This window comes from Coptis chinensis, chromosome 1 (genome assembly GCF_015680905.1).
Source record: "Coptis chinensis isolate HL-2020 chromosome 1, ASM1568090v1, whole genome shotgun sequence".
NCBI lineage: Eukaryota > Viridiplantae > Streptophyta > Magnoliopsida > Ranunculales > Ranunculaceae > Coptis > Coptis chinensis.
The window spans coordinates 19,390,299-19,405,540 of record NC_141456.1 but is presented as its reverse complement, the minus strand read 5'-3'; the positions used below and the strand labels follow the sequence as shown (position 1 = coordinate 19,405,540).

General features: G+C 35.1%; 2 protein-coding genes across 2 annotated transcripts; one reads left to right on the top strand and one right to left on the bottom strand.

The window, feature by feature from the left end:
- Nucleotides 1-635: 635 nt before the first annotated feature.
- Nucleotides 636-7,245, bottom strand: HMG (high mobility group). The gene is made up of 16 exons (XM_086594897.1): nt 7,039-7,245; nt 6,236-6,433; nt 5,945-6,050; nt 5,002-5,138; nt 3,840-3,923; nt 3,663-3,757; nt 3,294-3,402; nt 3,078-3,164; nt 2,887-2,979; nt 2,563-2,763; nt 2,331-2,476; nt 2,091-2,232; nt 1,877-1,975; nt 1,596-1,778; nt 1,258-1,336; nt 636-1,101 (listed from the first exon to the last, which is right to left on the bottom strand). The coding sequence occupies exons 1-16, from the start codon at nt 7,090-7,092 to the stop codon at nt 977-979; spliced, it is 1,938 nt and encodes a 645-aa protein (XP_086451023.1). The 5' UTR covers nt 7,093-7,245; the 3' UTR covers nt 636-976.
- Nucleotides 7,246-11,461: 4,216 nt separating this feature from the next.
- LOC147522715 (AP2-like ethylene-responsive transcription factor At1g79700) lies at nt 11,462-14,135 on the top strand. Its single transcript, XM_086594872.1, has 8 exons — nt 11,462-11,735; nt 11,830-11,912; nt 12,051-12,059; nt 12,149-12,237; nt 12,342-12,415; nt 12,701-12,751; nt 12,839-12,915; nt 13,221-14,135. The coding sequence occupies exons 1-8, from the start codon at nt 11,521-11,523 to the stop codon at nt 13,769-13,771; spliced, it is 1,149 nt and encodes a 382-aa protein (XP_086450998.1). The 5' UTR covers nt 11,462-11,520; the 3' UTR covers nt 13,772-14,135.
- The last annotated feature ends 1,107 nt before the right edge of the window (nt 14,136-15,242 follow it).

Sequence of the window (15,242 nt, the reverse complement as noted above, 5' to 3'; positions counted from 1 at the left end):
TGCGTGCTTTGTCTAATATCGCAAGAATCGCATTGGAGAACTTTTATTGTTACTTCTTACTTATACTGACCGAGCTGGGGGTGGGCAAAAAGAAGCCTAAGGCAGATAGCCACCCAGAAATGAGGCCAATGGCTCCTAATGAAGCCCCTACAGACCATCTCTAATGGGAGAGCCACTAAAGTCTTTTTTCGGTCATCGTGATAATATTGCAGCACAATGCACAATGTATAAGCTCGTGTAACTGTCATTACAATAAAAAGTACTACTGCACCATCGTAGCATACTAGCATTTAATCATTTATAATCCCAGAGACCGAATTATTGTTATTTTTCTTTTAGATAATGGATTGGTTGACCATACTCCATCTACCAGTATACCTTACATCACTACTGTTGTTCATAATGTTCTTTGTCCATTTACCATTTTGTAATTTAACAGGTAAGAGATTCACAAGAAAAATACTTTACTGTTGCCCCCTTCTTTTACCCTGATTTATGGAAATCCGGATCCTTGTAAGAGAACGGAAATCTACATCTATTTACTCTGCCTCGCACTAATCACCATTTCAAATTCCTCTTGGAAAATGATCAGGGCCCACGGTTCAACAATGAACAACCACAGAAGAGCCATCACAAAACTAAGAACCAACAAATTTTAACAGAGGGAACATCGCTATTGTGGCACTGTTAGTCACTTCAGGTTAGCATGAGAAAAGTTCAGTGTGGGTCGATGCAGCACAGACATGAGACCAATAATTCCTAATCAACGCCCTACAAATCATGGAACGTAAACATGGTTCTATCATGTACATTAAACATGTGTTCCAGATCGTTAATAAAAAGCCTTCACCATTGCCCTCGTCAGCACCACATTTCGGGAGAAATAACCAGAAAAAAGGAGAAAAAACACCCAAGGGTGCGATTGCAACTGCCTCGCTATGTCTTCCCATTACTATTCCATACTTCCAAGAGCTGCCTACTCGCTGTCAGCTTCATTCCCTGAATCAACAAGTGTTGGAGCACTCTTGTAGCCAACCATGGCCTCCTTGTAACGCTTCTGATCAGCTCGAGCCATTGTTTCATATGGTTCTTTCTCCTCAGCTGCTCAAAAGTCAGAAAAGGAATATCACTCATAACGATACCGGGGTAATTATCCGATGTCCACTCAATGACTCTCACCTCTCACTTCCAGAATGAATACGAGACCAAGAAAATACAAAAAATGAATAAATAGTAACATCACCAAACTAAGAATACCTGTCATATTCCTCCACTTCTCCCCAAGAGCCCTGCCAACATCAGTAAACTGCATTCCAGGATTGATCTTCCTAATATTCTGTTATACAAAGAAACAAAAAGAAAAGAAAGAAATCAGACAAAGAACTCCTGAACAACTAGAGATGTCCTTGAAATATGTGCATACTTAATCACTCGTGGAAGATGATAAGTAAAAATAAACAGAGATTATTCCGAAATTTAAGTTACATTAGATGCCCAGAACATGAAAAGTGTATAGAGGGAAATGAAATTGAATGAAAGAACCTAGTGAAAGTGACCCATGATTTTAGTAAAATAAGAAGAGTGACGAGAATTACATCTCTTTCACTGTTTGAAAAGAACATAAAACCAGACATCGCTTTCTTTGGTGCATTGGGATCCTTTTTCTTCTTTGGTTTTCTTTTCTTTGGACCATCTTCATCTCCATCTCTGGATCTTTTTTTAGCTGAAGATGGTTTCGAAGTAGAAGCTTCTCTTCTAGGTTCCTTTTTGACAGGTTTCTGCAATGTCAAACATAGCACTCAAGGTAAGATACAGTTCAGGAAACCTTTAGAATTTATATTAAGTTGATGAAGTAACTCATACACTGTATGCTCACCTCTTTTTCCCCTCCACTGTCACTAGCATCAGAGTCTTCTTCACCAGAATCATCTGTAGGAGAGCCACCATCATCCTTTTCCACAACAAAGTCCTCATCCTGGAAATATTGGAGCACTTTAATACCATGTACAATGTATAAGCTAATGTAACTGATAGTACATCGAAAAGAACTACTGCACCATTGTAGCATTTATAGACAGACTCAGGTTTACCTCCTCATCACTCTCATCAATTTCATTTCTAATCCGGTTAAGATGAGCATCCACATCACCATCATCGACATTCTGGATAACACTAGCAACACCCTCTGTAGTTTGAAAACCTCCGAGGTTCATGATCTTCAGACCCTTCTTGCTGCACAAAATCAAATCGAAAAATCCTAACTAAGATGACTGAATCCCGAACAGCTGCTGTAGTCAAAGAGTGACGTGAATATATCTTTAGTAACTGACCTGATAAAATTAAAAAGGTTATCATATTCATTCTTCTGAATGTTCCGGAAAAGATGCTCTTGCTCATTCTTCAGTTTGACTAAGAGATCGAAATAACTCATGCTTGTGCCTCCAGCACCATGCCTCTCAAACTCAAAGTAGTCAATCTAGACATTAAAAGAAAGATTCAAGGTCACTCCAATCTCAATCACTGTCAAAAAGAAAATTTTGCAGAGCCAATTAGTGACAATACCTCATCATTTAGAATGAGAGTGGGAGGCTTTGGTAGAAAGAAGAAGCCCTTATCAAGTGGATACAGTAATCCATCTTCAGCTTTCAGTGACGACTTCACTGCATATCCATTTTGACGACTACGAAAGCTTGCTGCTGGTCTAGTAACTTTTGCACCAGATAAGCCACGCAGTATCCTAGTGAAGACTTCATGGATAAGATCCTAAGTTCACAGAGTGCTTATCAGAGCAGTGCATCTTAACGTTGAAAAACTAAACTTTGTATCTGCTACAATCAAATTGCAGTAGCACAATAACCAGAACAGAAGTGTGAAGACAGTCAATACCTTGTATGAAGCTTCTAGTCTGTCCTTATACTTGTTATTCAAAAGATCTTCATTCATTGATAGTGTGCTCTCAACAACGTAATCGGTTTCAAACTGCACGAAATGTAGCAAATGTCAATATAGAACTATAAAATGCAAAGTATTAATAGAACTAAGAAAAGTATACAGAAGCGCAGAGAAATCAACAATACCTGTAAGACAATATGTGGGTACAAAGTTTGTCCTTTACGAATTGGTGGGTCAAGAGTAACAACAACAAAGGTATGTGGTTGATTAGACTGTACACATCGGAAAAAGTCCATATAAGTTCTGAACCGTGTGAGCACTAAAGTAAAAATAAACAAACATAAAGGAAAACAAAAAGTCAAATATGAACAGAACAGAATTTCTTTCAGAAGATGGACTACCTTAGGCAAAAGGAAAAGTCGAACAACACTGCTATACTGAATCTTAAAATCATTGGCTTGTCCTTGGAGACGGAGGAAAGAAAGGTGAAGTTCAACGCTGTATCTTCCCCTAAACAAAGCATGTAAATCAGTTAGTTTCTTCTGTCTGTTAATTATCAGTTAATGCCCTACATAGGAAGAAGGCAAATATACGTATACGTATGCGTGTATGTGTATGTGTTTATGGATTTGTGTAATGTATACACACAAGGACCCGCACACACACCCAGACACCAATATGCAAAAGGGAAATGTGACACGACCATGAGAAGAAAGAATAGCAAGATCTAACATGGAAAGGATGGCTTAAGTACTATATAGAGCACGTACCTTGGTGTAAGAATGTTAATACCATCAAATGTAACAACGGCATCTTCTCCCGATGCACCAACATCAGCCATCGACATAATTTTGTCACGAAAAACCTATTAACAGTTCCCATGATGATGGTTTCTAAACATTGGATCCTTACTTAAGTGAATAATGTCAAACCAAAAACATACTTACTTGGGCTGGCGGTCGATTTTCATCACCAACATATTGGGTGTTGGAATTAGGTATGTGAAAGCTAATTTCAATCAACGAATCTTTCTGCATGATCAACATGGGCGAGTCAGAAGCCAAGTTATGGAGTTATCTGTGTAGTTAAATAATTGCTACATGAAGGATATATAAATACAGGGCCAAGCAAAGCAGCCAACACACCATAAGCCTAGTAGGAAATTCCACAGAAAATCAGAAAACATAGAAGTATCTGCCTATTTTCCATGAAACAGTATAATAAACTCTAATTTTAGATGGCGATATGCTGTTTTTCCAGCCTCCTGTAGTGTCAAAGCTTTTGACACTGGTTTCAGCCATCAAAATATCGACTGAAACAGACTTTTCCTATGAAAACAAGTAGCCCTTCTGCCATTTATGCTTATGAGCATGCAGAAATCCAGATTCTTTAGTAAAATTTCCATTTTTTAATAAGTATGTTTGGACTTTGACATTTAAACAACCTTCAAAAACCAAAGGATTACAAAGGATTCCTACTAAGAAAGTAACGTACCAAAAGAAGAAATTCTATTAAGACAAAAGAAACCAAGCTATTGCAGGTCACATGCTTTAGATTTACAGTATGGGGAAAGGAAGGAAGATATGCACATGTTCTAAAATAAAGTCAGAAACCAACATTAACAAATCATATGTATTGGAACACCTCAAGCTTACACAGTGAGGACTGCAAGTTTGTAAGTTTAGACAGAATACTACCTGTCAACTCCTACAATATCCTTCCTTTTATTTGTTTTTCTTGGCACTACAATACCATCTTAGTTATAATTCAGAGTACTTGGAAAAAGAATATGTCATTCCCTCACATCCTCGATCAATGTAAAAAACATGAATAGCACAAGTCTTCATTAGTCCCAATTGTGAAAGAAAGAAGACCAACACAATTTAATAAAGAGACTTCTACTCCGAAATTTCCATTTTTTTTTCCTTTTTCAGTCAGGTAATCTTTTAATTATGACCTAGGATGTACAAATTTTACTCTTCGAGTCTTGTTTTATCCCATGAGGAGGGAAGAAACTCAATACCTACCTAGTGACTTACTAGGACTTCAAAAACATCAAGGGAAAATTCAAAAAATACAAATATACCCAGCAATTGGTTGTAACCTAACCTCATTAGCCCCAGTTGTATCATCCATGTGAAACTCCAAGACAACGTCATTCTTCCCTTGAAGCTGTGTTTGGGAAACATCTGCTAGAGATACCTCAAATGCCTGCTTTGAACCTACCAAAAAGGATAACATGTTCCCTGCAAAGCACACAAAAGGATATTACAGATTTACAGAATGACAAATTAATAGAAAAAAAAATGATAATATTAATATAAAGAATAGTTAATAATCTAAGAGACACTGACATGGGTGCAAGTGCAAGCATTCTACACAGGTACAGAGTGTCAGACACGGCCTCTTGAAACAGGGGGACAAGGCTGGGTTAATACTCAATACTGTTTTCAGACTGGCTGACCACAAGTTCTATTCTTCCATTTTTTGTGATTTATTTCCTTCTCAGGACCAGCTAATTGTATACTATATTCAGATTAACCTTAAATATTGCTCAACTTCAGCATAAGTTCGCACATCCGATACGAGTGTCAGCGTGTCAGACATGGAATTTCTTGACAATGTGAACTATGGATGTTGCAGAGATAATAACTAATACAAGCAACAAGTCCTAAGAAGTTAGAAACAACAAAAACAGTAAACATGGTTTCTCAGCCTGCCTGGTAGCTGGGACCTTGCCAGAATGTTTCAGTGTTCTAGCACGACCATAAAAGATCAAATATACTATATCCATTATACCAATAGAAAGGTTCCAATTAACCGCTCTACAATGTTGAAGATGAGGTTCAAAATATATAGATTAGCAAAAACCCTTCATAATGGATATAGTAACGGTATGTTCTCATTGGCAATAGAAAAAGCAGAAGCATGACATCCTTTTAATCTTAAACCTGTGATAAAATTATATGAGTTACCCTACAAAGGGAAAGCTAACAAAATATTTGGAGCCCAATACAAAGCATGCAAATAATAGGTAAAGAAGATTATATACCAGTTAAATCAACCTCTCCCCAGTTATGACCACTAATAGACAGTTGTTTCTCCTCTGATGTTTTTCCAAAATTCTTTTGGAAATAAGTTGTCAAGCTAGTGACGTCCTACAGAAAAAGCAGAAGCAGAAATTATATATATTAGGAAATTTGTACAACTGCTTACCAATGTAATAAACCTGATAGCAGGGACATCAACTAAAGGTGCTCAATGCGTAGACAAATTTACACCTTAAGTCATAAATGAGCACAATGATTTATGCCAAGAATAACAACAAAGAGATGAAGCATACCTGCTCCTTAAAACCCGTAAACTTGTAAACTAAACCATCTCTTATCCGAACCCCAAGCTGAAAGGTCCTTGGAACCTTCATCCATGTTAGATTAACAATGTCAGACTTATCAACCTCGATTGTCTTACCACCTCCCCCTCCCCCTCCAGACTTTGTCCAGCTAATTTTTTTTGAAGAAACATTGAATGTCCCAGGGCTCTGTAATCAGAAACAAAGTCAAACACCTAAAACTTGTACCATGAAATTTCCAAAAAATAACAGAAAAACAACTAAATTATAAATTGTAATAAAATATCCAGAAGAATTTCAACTACTGCTTTAGAAAACAGTTATTAAGGTGATAAAGATGGTGTGGATTCGAAATAGATTAAAATTAGCTTCATTTGCAGTCATTTGAATGGTGAAAAACCACCCAACAAGAAAAATATTAATTAACGAGTATAACTTCTGTTTCAAACTCAATTAGGGTTTCCAATGCAATTAGGGATTCGAATAAACATTCCCAAATGTGACAATAAATAACCAATAATAAAATACAAAATTTAAAAAAAAAAAAAAAAAAACTTCAACACATATTAGGGTTTCGAACATTAACAAGAACTAGAATATAACTAATCTTCATTTTCCATTCATTAACAACAAACAATTATTTTGATAAAACAAAACTACTCAAATTTCAGTCCTTCAAATCTATTCACAAATTAAAAACTAAGGTTTTGAGCTAATTAGGGTTACACTTACGAAAATCTAAACTAAAATTACCAGAAGACTATATGTTTCGAATTGAAAGAGATAAAACTTACAGTTCCACCACGACCACCGAGGAGAATGCTTGAGAAAGTATGCCCGTCAGACATGGGCTTATAATTGAGAGAAATTGGGGGAAAAAAATGTTTTGAAGAATTGAGAATGTGAAGAAAAGAGATGAAGGCTGAGAGAAAGAGTTTTTTTTTTTTTTTTTTGGCTTTTGAGGAAATGAGATGGAGGAGTTTATGTGGTTTTTTAGTTTTAGTGTGGGGGTAGTTTTGGTATTGTCATGTTTTGGGCGGTTGGGCTTGTTTTGCCGCCAAAATTTGTGGTTATTGGGCTTGGGTTTGGGAATATGGAAACTTGAGTTGGTCTTAGGTTGGATGAAAACCTGACTTGGTTTTGCTTGAGTTAGGCTGGGCATGTTTGTCCATATTAGTGGTTATGGATTTATCAGCGTACCATATGTCTGGAAGTTGAAACCCTTGCGTATTCGAGCCTTTAGACCGAGTGGTTTTCAACAAAATGACACATTGTAAGTGTGACTGTTGAATTATGTGACTGTTTTGAATTATTTTGTTTTTGGCTCAATGTTGGTTTAGTTCACTAGTAAATATTGGTTTCCTGAACTTCCAATCCTAGATATTATCAATTTTGTTTTTTTATTGGCACGCCTGTTTTGTTTTCAATGAGATCAGTCACTCTTTGCACTCTTTGATGTTGGTGGTGGGTTTTGCTTCAGATTTCTAATATTATCATCCAAAAGTTTAACAAATTTTGACAGTTGGCACTTGCTTAAATGTGTAGGCAAGTTTGTTTTAAAAAATATCAGTAACCTGATATTGTACAAGTAGGGTTTCAATGGCGGCTCAAGATAATCGGGACCCTAAGCAAAGTTCGAATAAGGGATCTTCTATGATTAATATATACTAATAAAAATTGTTACATTTTTTTTTTCTCTCTCACGACATCTTATTGATTTGTTTATGTTATTTCATATGATTCAAATTTTTTTTTTTTCTTTTTTGAATAGTCTTTGCACAAACTTAAAACTTCAATTGATTTATTTAACAACTAACTGTGAATAGACAGAGAGAATGTAGAATAATTATACACAAAATAAAACAAATATAGAAAGAGAAAGAGTGAGATTATAAAAAAAAAACCATATAAAAGACAAAAAAAATAATATAGGTAAGATTGAATTGTTGGCGTTATATTTGATTATTTGTTATGGAGTGATGAAGAACTTTAATTAGTTATGGAGGTGTGCTACTTTTTGTTGGAGAATGAGATAACCGAAGGAGCTAAGTGTTTAACACCAAGGCCGAAAGTTTCGGGATTTGAAGATATTTCAAACCCTCCTAAAACCGATACATATCAGAAAAATCGAATCGATATATCGTTTTTGCCCATTTTGGTGATAATATTCAAAAAATCAAAAATCGGTATATATTGGAAATATCGCCTATATATAACGATATATATAGGAATATATCGGTCAACAGTCAACAAAACCGGTCAAAAGTCAAACTGTCCAACTAAGTCAAACGATATATATCGAATGTGTCGGAATATATCGCCGATATATATATTTATATCATCTTTTCCGATATATATTGGTTTAAAATTAATTTAATTTTCAGAGCCGATATTTCGAATGTTTCGAAGTCGGTAGGCTGAAAAAACGATAAATATCGTCAAAAAATTGATTTTTCGGCCGATATTTTCGGCCATGTTTAACACTACTTTAACAAATAAAAATTGTTACATCTTTTTTATTTTTTTTCTCACAACATCTCGTTGATTTGTTTACATTATTTTATATGATATCATCTTTTTCTTTTTTCTTTCTTGAATAGTCTTCGCACAAACTTGAAACTTCCATAGATTTATTTAACAAATAATTGCAAATAAAGAGAGAGAGAATCACAAAATAATTTTACACCAAATAAAACAAATATAGAAACAAAGAGAGATTATAGAGAAAAACCATAGAAGGAAAAAAAAATGATATAGGTAAGATTGAATTGTTGGTGTTATACTTGATTATTTGTTATGAGGTGATAAAGAACTTTAATTAGTTATGGAGGTGTGCTATTTTTTGTTAGAGAAGGCGAAATAACCGAAATAGTTTAAGTGTTTAACACTACTTTAACAAATAAAAATTGTTACATCTTTTTTATTTTTTTTCTCACAACATGTTATTGATTTGTTTAGGTTATTTCATATGATCTTAGTTTTTTATTTTTTATTTCTTGAATAGTCTTCGCACAAACTTAGAACTTCAATATATTTATTTAACAAATAACTGCGAATAGAGAGAGAGAATGCATAATAATTCTACACCAAATAAAACAAATATATAAAGAGAAAGAGTGAGATTATAGAGGAAAACCATATAGAAGGCAAAAAAAAAAATGATATAGGTAAGATTGAATTGTTGGCGTTATACTTGATTATTTGTTATGGGGTGATAAAGAATTTTAATTAGTTATGAAGGTGTGCTATTTTTTGTTGGAGAATGCAAGAAAACTGAAAGAGTTTAAGTGTTTAACACTAATGTAAAAATGTTTATCTAACGGTTAAAAATAAATGAAAAGCAATAATGGGTTTTGGTTTTAATTTTTTTCTTTATTTTTCCACTAATAAAGTAATAGTGGGCAATGGATGGATTATATTGGGGGGAAGGCTTGGGGGGGGTTAACCGGAAGCCTACTTTGTTATATGGTTAAGCCGGCCGTGTCACCACCTAAGCAGTTAAAATCGGTTTTCGAAACTAATTGGTCGAGGAGCGATATGCGATTAATCGGTTAATCGGTTATATCGGATATATATATTTAACGTTTTCAAAATATATAATAGTATAATCATACCAAATATTTCTAAACAGTTATCCGAGATACAACAAAAAATATCAAATTCTCATTATCACATCTAACTAGTTCAATTTTGGAGTACTATAGATATGTCAAACACAAAAATTACGTTAAAAATATTTAAAAAAAAAAGAGGGATTGAGAAACAATAATATTTATTAGAGAGATAATATAATAATTTGTATATTTAACTTTCGTTAAGGAGGGGAAAATAAGTAAACTCTTAGCTCTGTGTATTGATTGGGTTATATTATTATTAATATGGTTTAAGAATCCAATTCGTTAATTTTACATATTTTTGGATGGAGAACCGATATTTTCAATAATTTTTTTTCTCGATTTAGTGAGAAATCAGTCATCTCAGCCGATTAATCGGTCAATTCAGTGATTAAATCGGTTTGGTGAGAAAAAGTTAAAAAAATCGGTAAAAACTAATCGGTTTACAAGCATACGCAATTAATCGGCCGAGATATCCGATATTAATAGCATAGGTCACCACTCAAAGATTTTCCCATCTAAGCTGGCTGACAATTACCTAATATCATCATTGAGTGACCAAAACAATTAGTAATGCGAGTTGCATACTTGCAATTTGCATGGCACCTGGCTTGTGTTGTTAGTACATGAAGCTTGTGTGCTTTTTTGGTGAACAACAAGGCATACATTCACTCTAAATTAATATGGTTTGGCACAAAGAATAATATAAGAGTTGATTCCATTGGTAACATCATCAATCAACATTACAACACCGTACAGGCAACGAACTCCATCCTTGACTAACAAAGGTGAAAGCTCCATCAACTAGGAATCAAACTAGTCAAGTAACCTCAAAAGTTTTGAACAGTGAATGGAAAAAACGAGGCAATGCAATTAGCATTTGCAGTATAAGACACATTATCATGTTGTCGCGTAACTGTACGTCTATTTGTCTTATTTTCCATAAGACAAATTAATTTATATTGTCTTTCCAATAAGCCAATAATCTGGACTTGTTTTACTCCAGGGGGGAAAAAACTCTGTTTATTAGACAGAGACTGTATACGGGGAAGAGTATTGAGCATTTGCAATGCAACTCTTTCTGTGAATTAAATACCAAAATGTTCCTCAATCAAACATTAACATGCATGAATTGAAATGCATTTCTAGAGCAGAATTTCGACATTGCAAAGCTCAGCTAGCTATGGATTGAAGCTCACCATTCAGTTCAGACTACCAAAATCAGTTAGTTCATCACTAATTCATTGAACATTTCTCAATTAAGACCAATCATATAAAAGTAAAGCAGAAGTGGTATATATATAGCAAGCCAGTGCACTACTTAATTATGATACTAGACCAGCTTCTATCGTCACAAATAGTACAGATTGGTTAGGACCATTAAGTTAAACTTGAAATAAACCATGACTAAGCCATATGGCTCCATTGCTGGACAATAGAGTTATGGCATCTGAATTTGTCTCAACTGATCATGAAAACCACCGCCTGCTTTGTCCTGTCCCAAACAACCAGCTGCAGAGCAAAACAAATTAAGCTAGTTAGGAACAAATTATCATTTTACATTATATATATTCTCCTAACTCAGAGCGAACAGGAAAAAACCAACTTGTTTACCATAACTGTGAAGGTACCAAGAAAGGCAAAGGAACAAAGAAAGAAGACATGGAGGTCTCAATGGTGAAGTGTGAAGTGAGTTCAGGAAAGCATCGCTTGAGCACAGAAGACAATGAGTTGCGCAAGTCTGTTAAGAGAAGACGAAGAGAACCCATTCCACAAACAAACAGCAGCGACAATCTTCAACAAGAGCAACAGCATGGTGATAACTCTACTACTGGCAGTACTGTTAAGAGAAGCTCAAGGTTTCGTGGTGTCAGCAGGTCTGTAGTAATGCCAAAGTACTGAAAGTAGCCGTTATTCTTAGTTTTCATTTTTATTTCCTACTTTGGTTACTAAATTCAATGTAATTTGCAGACATAGATGGACAGGTCGATTTGAAGCACACCTATGGGACAAAGGGTCTTGGAATGTCACACAAAAGAAAAAGGGGAAGCAAGGTTAGTAGAATATAACTCTCTATTTCAGTATATTTTCCTTCAAACAATTTACACAAATCTGTTTTGCTATGTAATAACATAGTTCTATATTTTCCTTCTTCTGGGATGCGCTCGAACTTGGATGTTGGAACCAAACAGTATATCTTGGTGAGGATCAGTAATTATTAAATTTTCCCCTGTAACTTGTATCAAGAAAAAGTATAGAAAACCTAATATACCGGATTTAAATTGATCAGGAGCTTATGATGAAGAAGAATCTGCTGCACGAGCATACGATTTAGCTGCACTCAAGTACTGGGGAGCAACAGCTTTTACAAACTTTCCAGTATGTCTACTTAAAATCCTTGCTCATTTGTTTAATGCCGGATTGAATCAAATGGCTTATCTAAGCTGTGACTGAATATTAAGTATATATGGTTGTTTTGGCAGGTATCTGACTATGAGAAAGAGATGGAAGTAATGCAGGATCTGACAAAAGAAGAGTACTTGGCCTCTTTAAGAAGGTATTCTTACTCAAAATTTTCCTCTAATCAAACTGCCTTCAATTTAAACCAAGTAACCCAGTCTCTTACACAAAATAACTGCAGCAATAATGTGATCTCAAGTCAAAAAAATAAAACGCACGAGAAAATGAAGCTTAAATCACACGCGAAATGACAAGATATTAATATTGGTTGGTACTAGATGATGGGATACCTGCATGTGAAAATTTCCGTTTGATTGGGAATGTATTGATTTTTGGACCAATCTTAGTAGTTTATAACGTCAGTATCCTTTATTTAACACAGGAAGAGCAGTGGTTTCTCAAGAGGTGTATCCAAGTACAGGGGTGTTGCAAGGTAATTCCTGCTCATTTTATTAGCTTGAACCTTATTTGGTTCATCAAGACTATTTTGACTTAAAATTTTAAGTTTCATAACATGCAGGCACCATCAAAATGGAAGATGGGAAGCAAGGATTGGAAGGGTCTTCGGAAACAAGTACCTGTATCTTGGCACTTACAGTAAGTTTTATGCACTAATAACTAATATTCACTTCTTCTTGCTTTACATGTGTATGTGTATGGTACATTATATTTGTAGACCATGAACATAATATATAACAGATAGCTTAATCCAGCTGAAACATTCTTTGTAGTTCAATCCTCTATGTATTGATGGCAGAAACACAATGCAGTTATTTAATCACACCTAGTCGACTTGATCACTACACTATTCCCTACTTAAAAGATACTTGCTAATTAAGCTGCCTAATTACTTTACCTGTGCCAAACTGCCAGTGATTATTTTACCTGTGTTTAATGTTAAGGTACTCAAGAGGAAGCTGCCCACGCTTACGATGTTGCAGCAATTGAATACAGAGGCATAAATGCAGTGACAAACTTCGACTTGAGCACGTATATCAGGTGGCTAAGACCGGGGGCCAATGCAGTAGTTAATTCTCAGGAACCTCAACCAAAGGTTGAGTCTCAAGTAGCACCAGAGCCATCTTTCTTCCATCCCGACACATCTAAATTGGATTACTTGGAATCTCCAATAAAGCCAGAGGTTTTCTCAAGCAAGCTCCCTATTAGCTATAACACAACGTCCTCATCACCTACTGCACTAAGTCTCCTCCTCCGCTCTTCAATATTCAAAGAACTAGTGGAGAAGAACTCTAGCGGAAGCAGTGATGAAATTGATGGAGACTTCAAAGTACCACAGAATGGCAATGATGACGAGTATAGTGGGATATTTTACAATGAAATTGCTGATATTCCTTACGTGTGCTCAAACAGCGAATCTTTGCTTAATGTTGGAGTGGAGGAGACTGTAAGCCACTCACAACTATTGAATGATATATTTGGAGAGCTTTCTTGAAGGTCTTATATATACCCAACAATTAGCAGTTAATGAAGTCTTCCTGGCGTAAATTGGCTTAGAAAAGAGTATTATGTATATAACTGATCGAGTGCTTGTGGTTGACAAGCATGAATGTCTTCATTTTCTATCATCATGTACATAATGTAGATGACCCCTATCACTTGTAAGTAGATATAAGGTGTTAGCCTTCCAGGGTTTCATGTAATCTACACTTCCTACTTCCAAGCTAATTGGTTACCATTTTAGTGCGACAGATCATGGGGCAGCCAGCGTGGTTTGAACAAGCTTACACATTATCAGTTTTCCCTGGATAACAATACATTTTAACTGCAGAGTTGAATCAATGTGTTGGGTTTAAAGATGATGGAGACTCAATTAACTATTTGCAGTTTTGCACCATAAAAGGACCAAGTCGTAAGTTCATATCCCTCTATCTGGCGTTTAAAAGTTCATACTATGCCCAAAATAACAATGATAAGTACGGATGGAAAAGCTGTGAGCCTCTCATATGTATGACACTGTTGATTATGTAAGCAACATCAAAGGGTTCGTTATGACAGCAGTTTGATTAATGATGAAACCTTAAACAAATGTACAATGAGGCATTGCGTTCAAATATGTAAATCCTGAGGTTTCTCTACTTATCACCAATTTATTTTGAGTAGGATGCCTCTTCTACAGAGTGAATTTCAACCAAAAGAAATTAACCGGTCTTCCATATTTTGGGGAAAACTTTCCAATCCCTTGCAATTTCCAAGAAGCCAGAAGCCAAACACCACTATCGGAGTATCTGGTCAGAAGAAGTTTGAAGTGTATTGGCAAAAAACGACAAGGTGAACTGATCTGACCTAATTTTATTTGATTGAAAAATGAGAATATATAGCTCATACGTGTTCACCAGAAGCAAGAAAATATAACCAAACAAGCATCAACGAAAATTTGGCGAGATATAGAGATTAAGGTCAAAGTATGATAGAAATCATGTAGCAAAAACCAAAAGCAACCCAAAAACACTTGCAATAAGCTGTAGAGATGCTTATGTAAATAAGAAAAGTGTAATTATAGCAATCTAACACAATAAGACTGCCTGGGAAGAACTTACTGATATGCCAATTACAAAACATAGGCAACCATCACCTGCAATTATCTTATACGAGTATGTGAACCGTGCTACGCATCGGTGTTTTTTCAAATATTTAAACCTGGTCGCTCTAACATCTATCTGATAGTATGATTTTTTGAATTCTAGTTATAATCTAAAAAATAATATAAAAACATTAGGAGGGGTTGAATGAAGTGAATGAGATTTTCTAAATTATTTTAAATAATATGAAGCTAATTCTAATTTTAATAAAGTGAGAGAGTTTTTGGTAAATTGTTTAAAAAAGAATGAGCTGATTAGAATAATTAAGGGAGATGGTTCTAAAATCATAAAATAGAGAGATTACAAATACACAGTTCGGTTGAG

Bases quoted from the DNA above. Each gene is read 5' to 3' on its own strand.
- HMG (XM_086594897.1), bottom strand. From the start codon at position 7,092: ATGTCTGACGGGCATACTTTCTCAAGCATTCTCCTCGGTGGTCGTGGT. The intron at 6,434-7,038 runs GTAAGTTTTATC...TTCTGATTACAG, and splicing joins TCGGTGGTCGTGGTGGAACT to AGCCCTGGGACATTCAATGT. The intron at 1,102-1,257 runs GTATTCTTAGTT...ACTTTTGAGCAG, and splicing joins GAAGTGGAGGAATATGACAG to CTGAGGAGAAAGAACCATAT.
- LOC147522715 (XM_086594872.1), top strand. From the start codon at position 11,521: ATGGAGGTCTCAATGGTGAAGTGTGAAGTGAGTTCAGGAAAGCATCGC. The intron at 12,752-12,838 runs GTAATTCCTGCT...CATAACATGCAG, and splicing joins AAGTACAGGGGTGTTGCAAG to GCACCATCAAAATGGAAGAT. The intron at 12,916-13,220 runs GTAAGTTTTATG...TTTAATGTTAAG, and splicing joins CCTGTATCTTGGCACTTACA to GTACTCAAGAGGAAGCTGCC.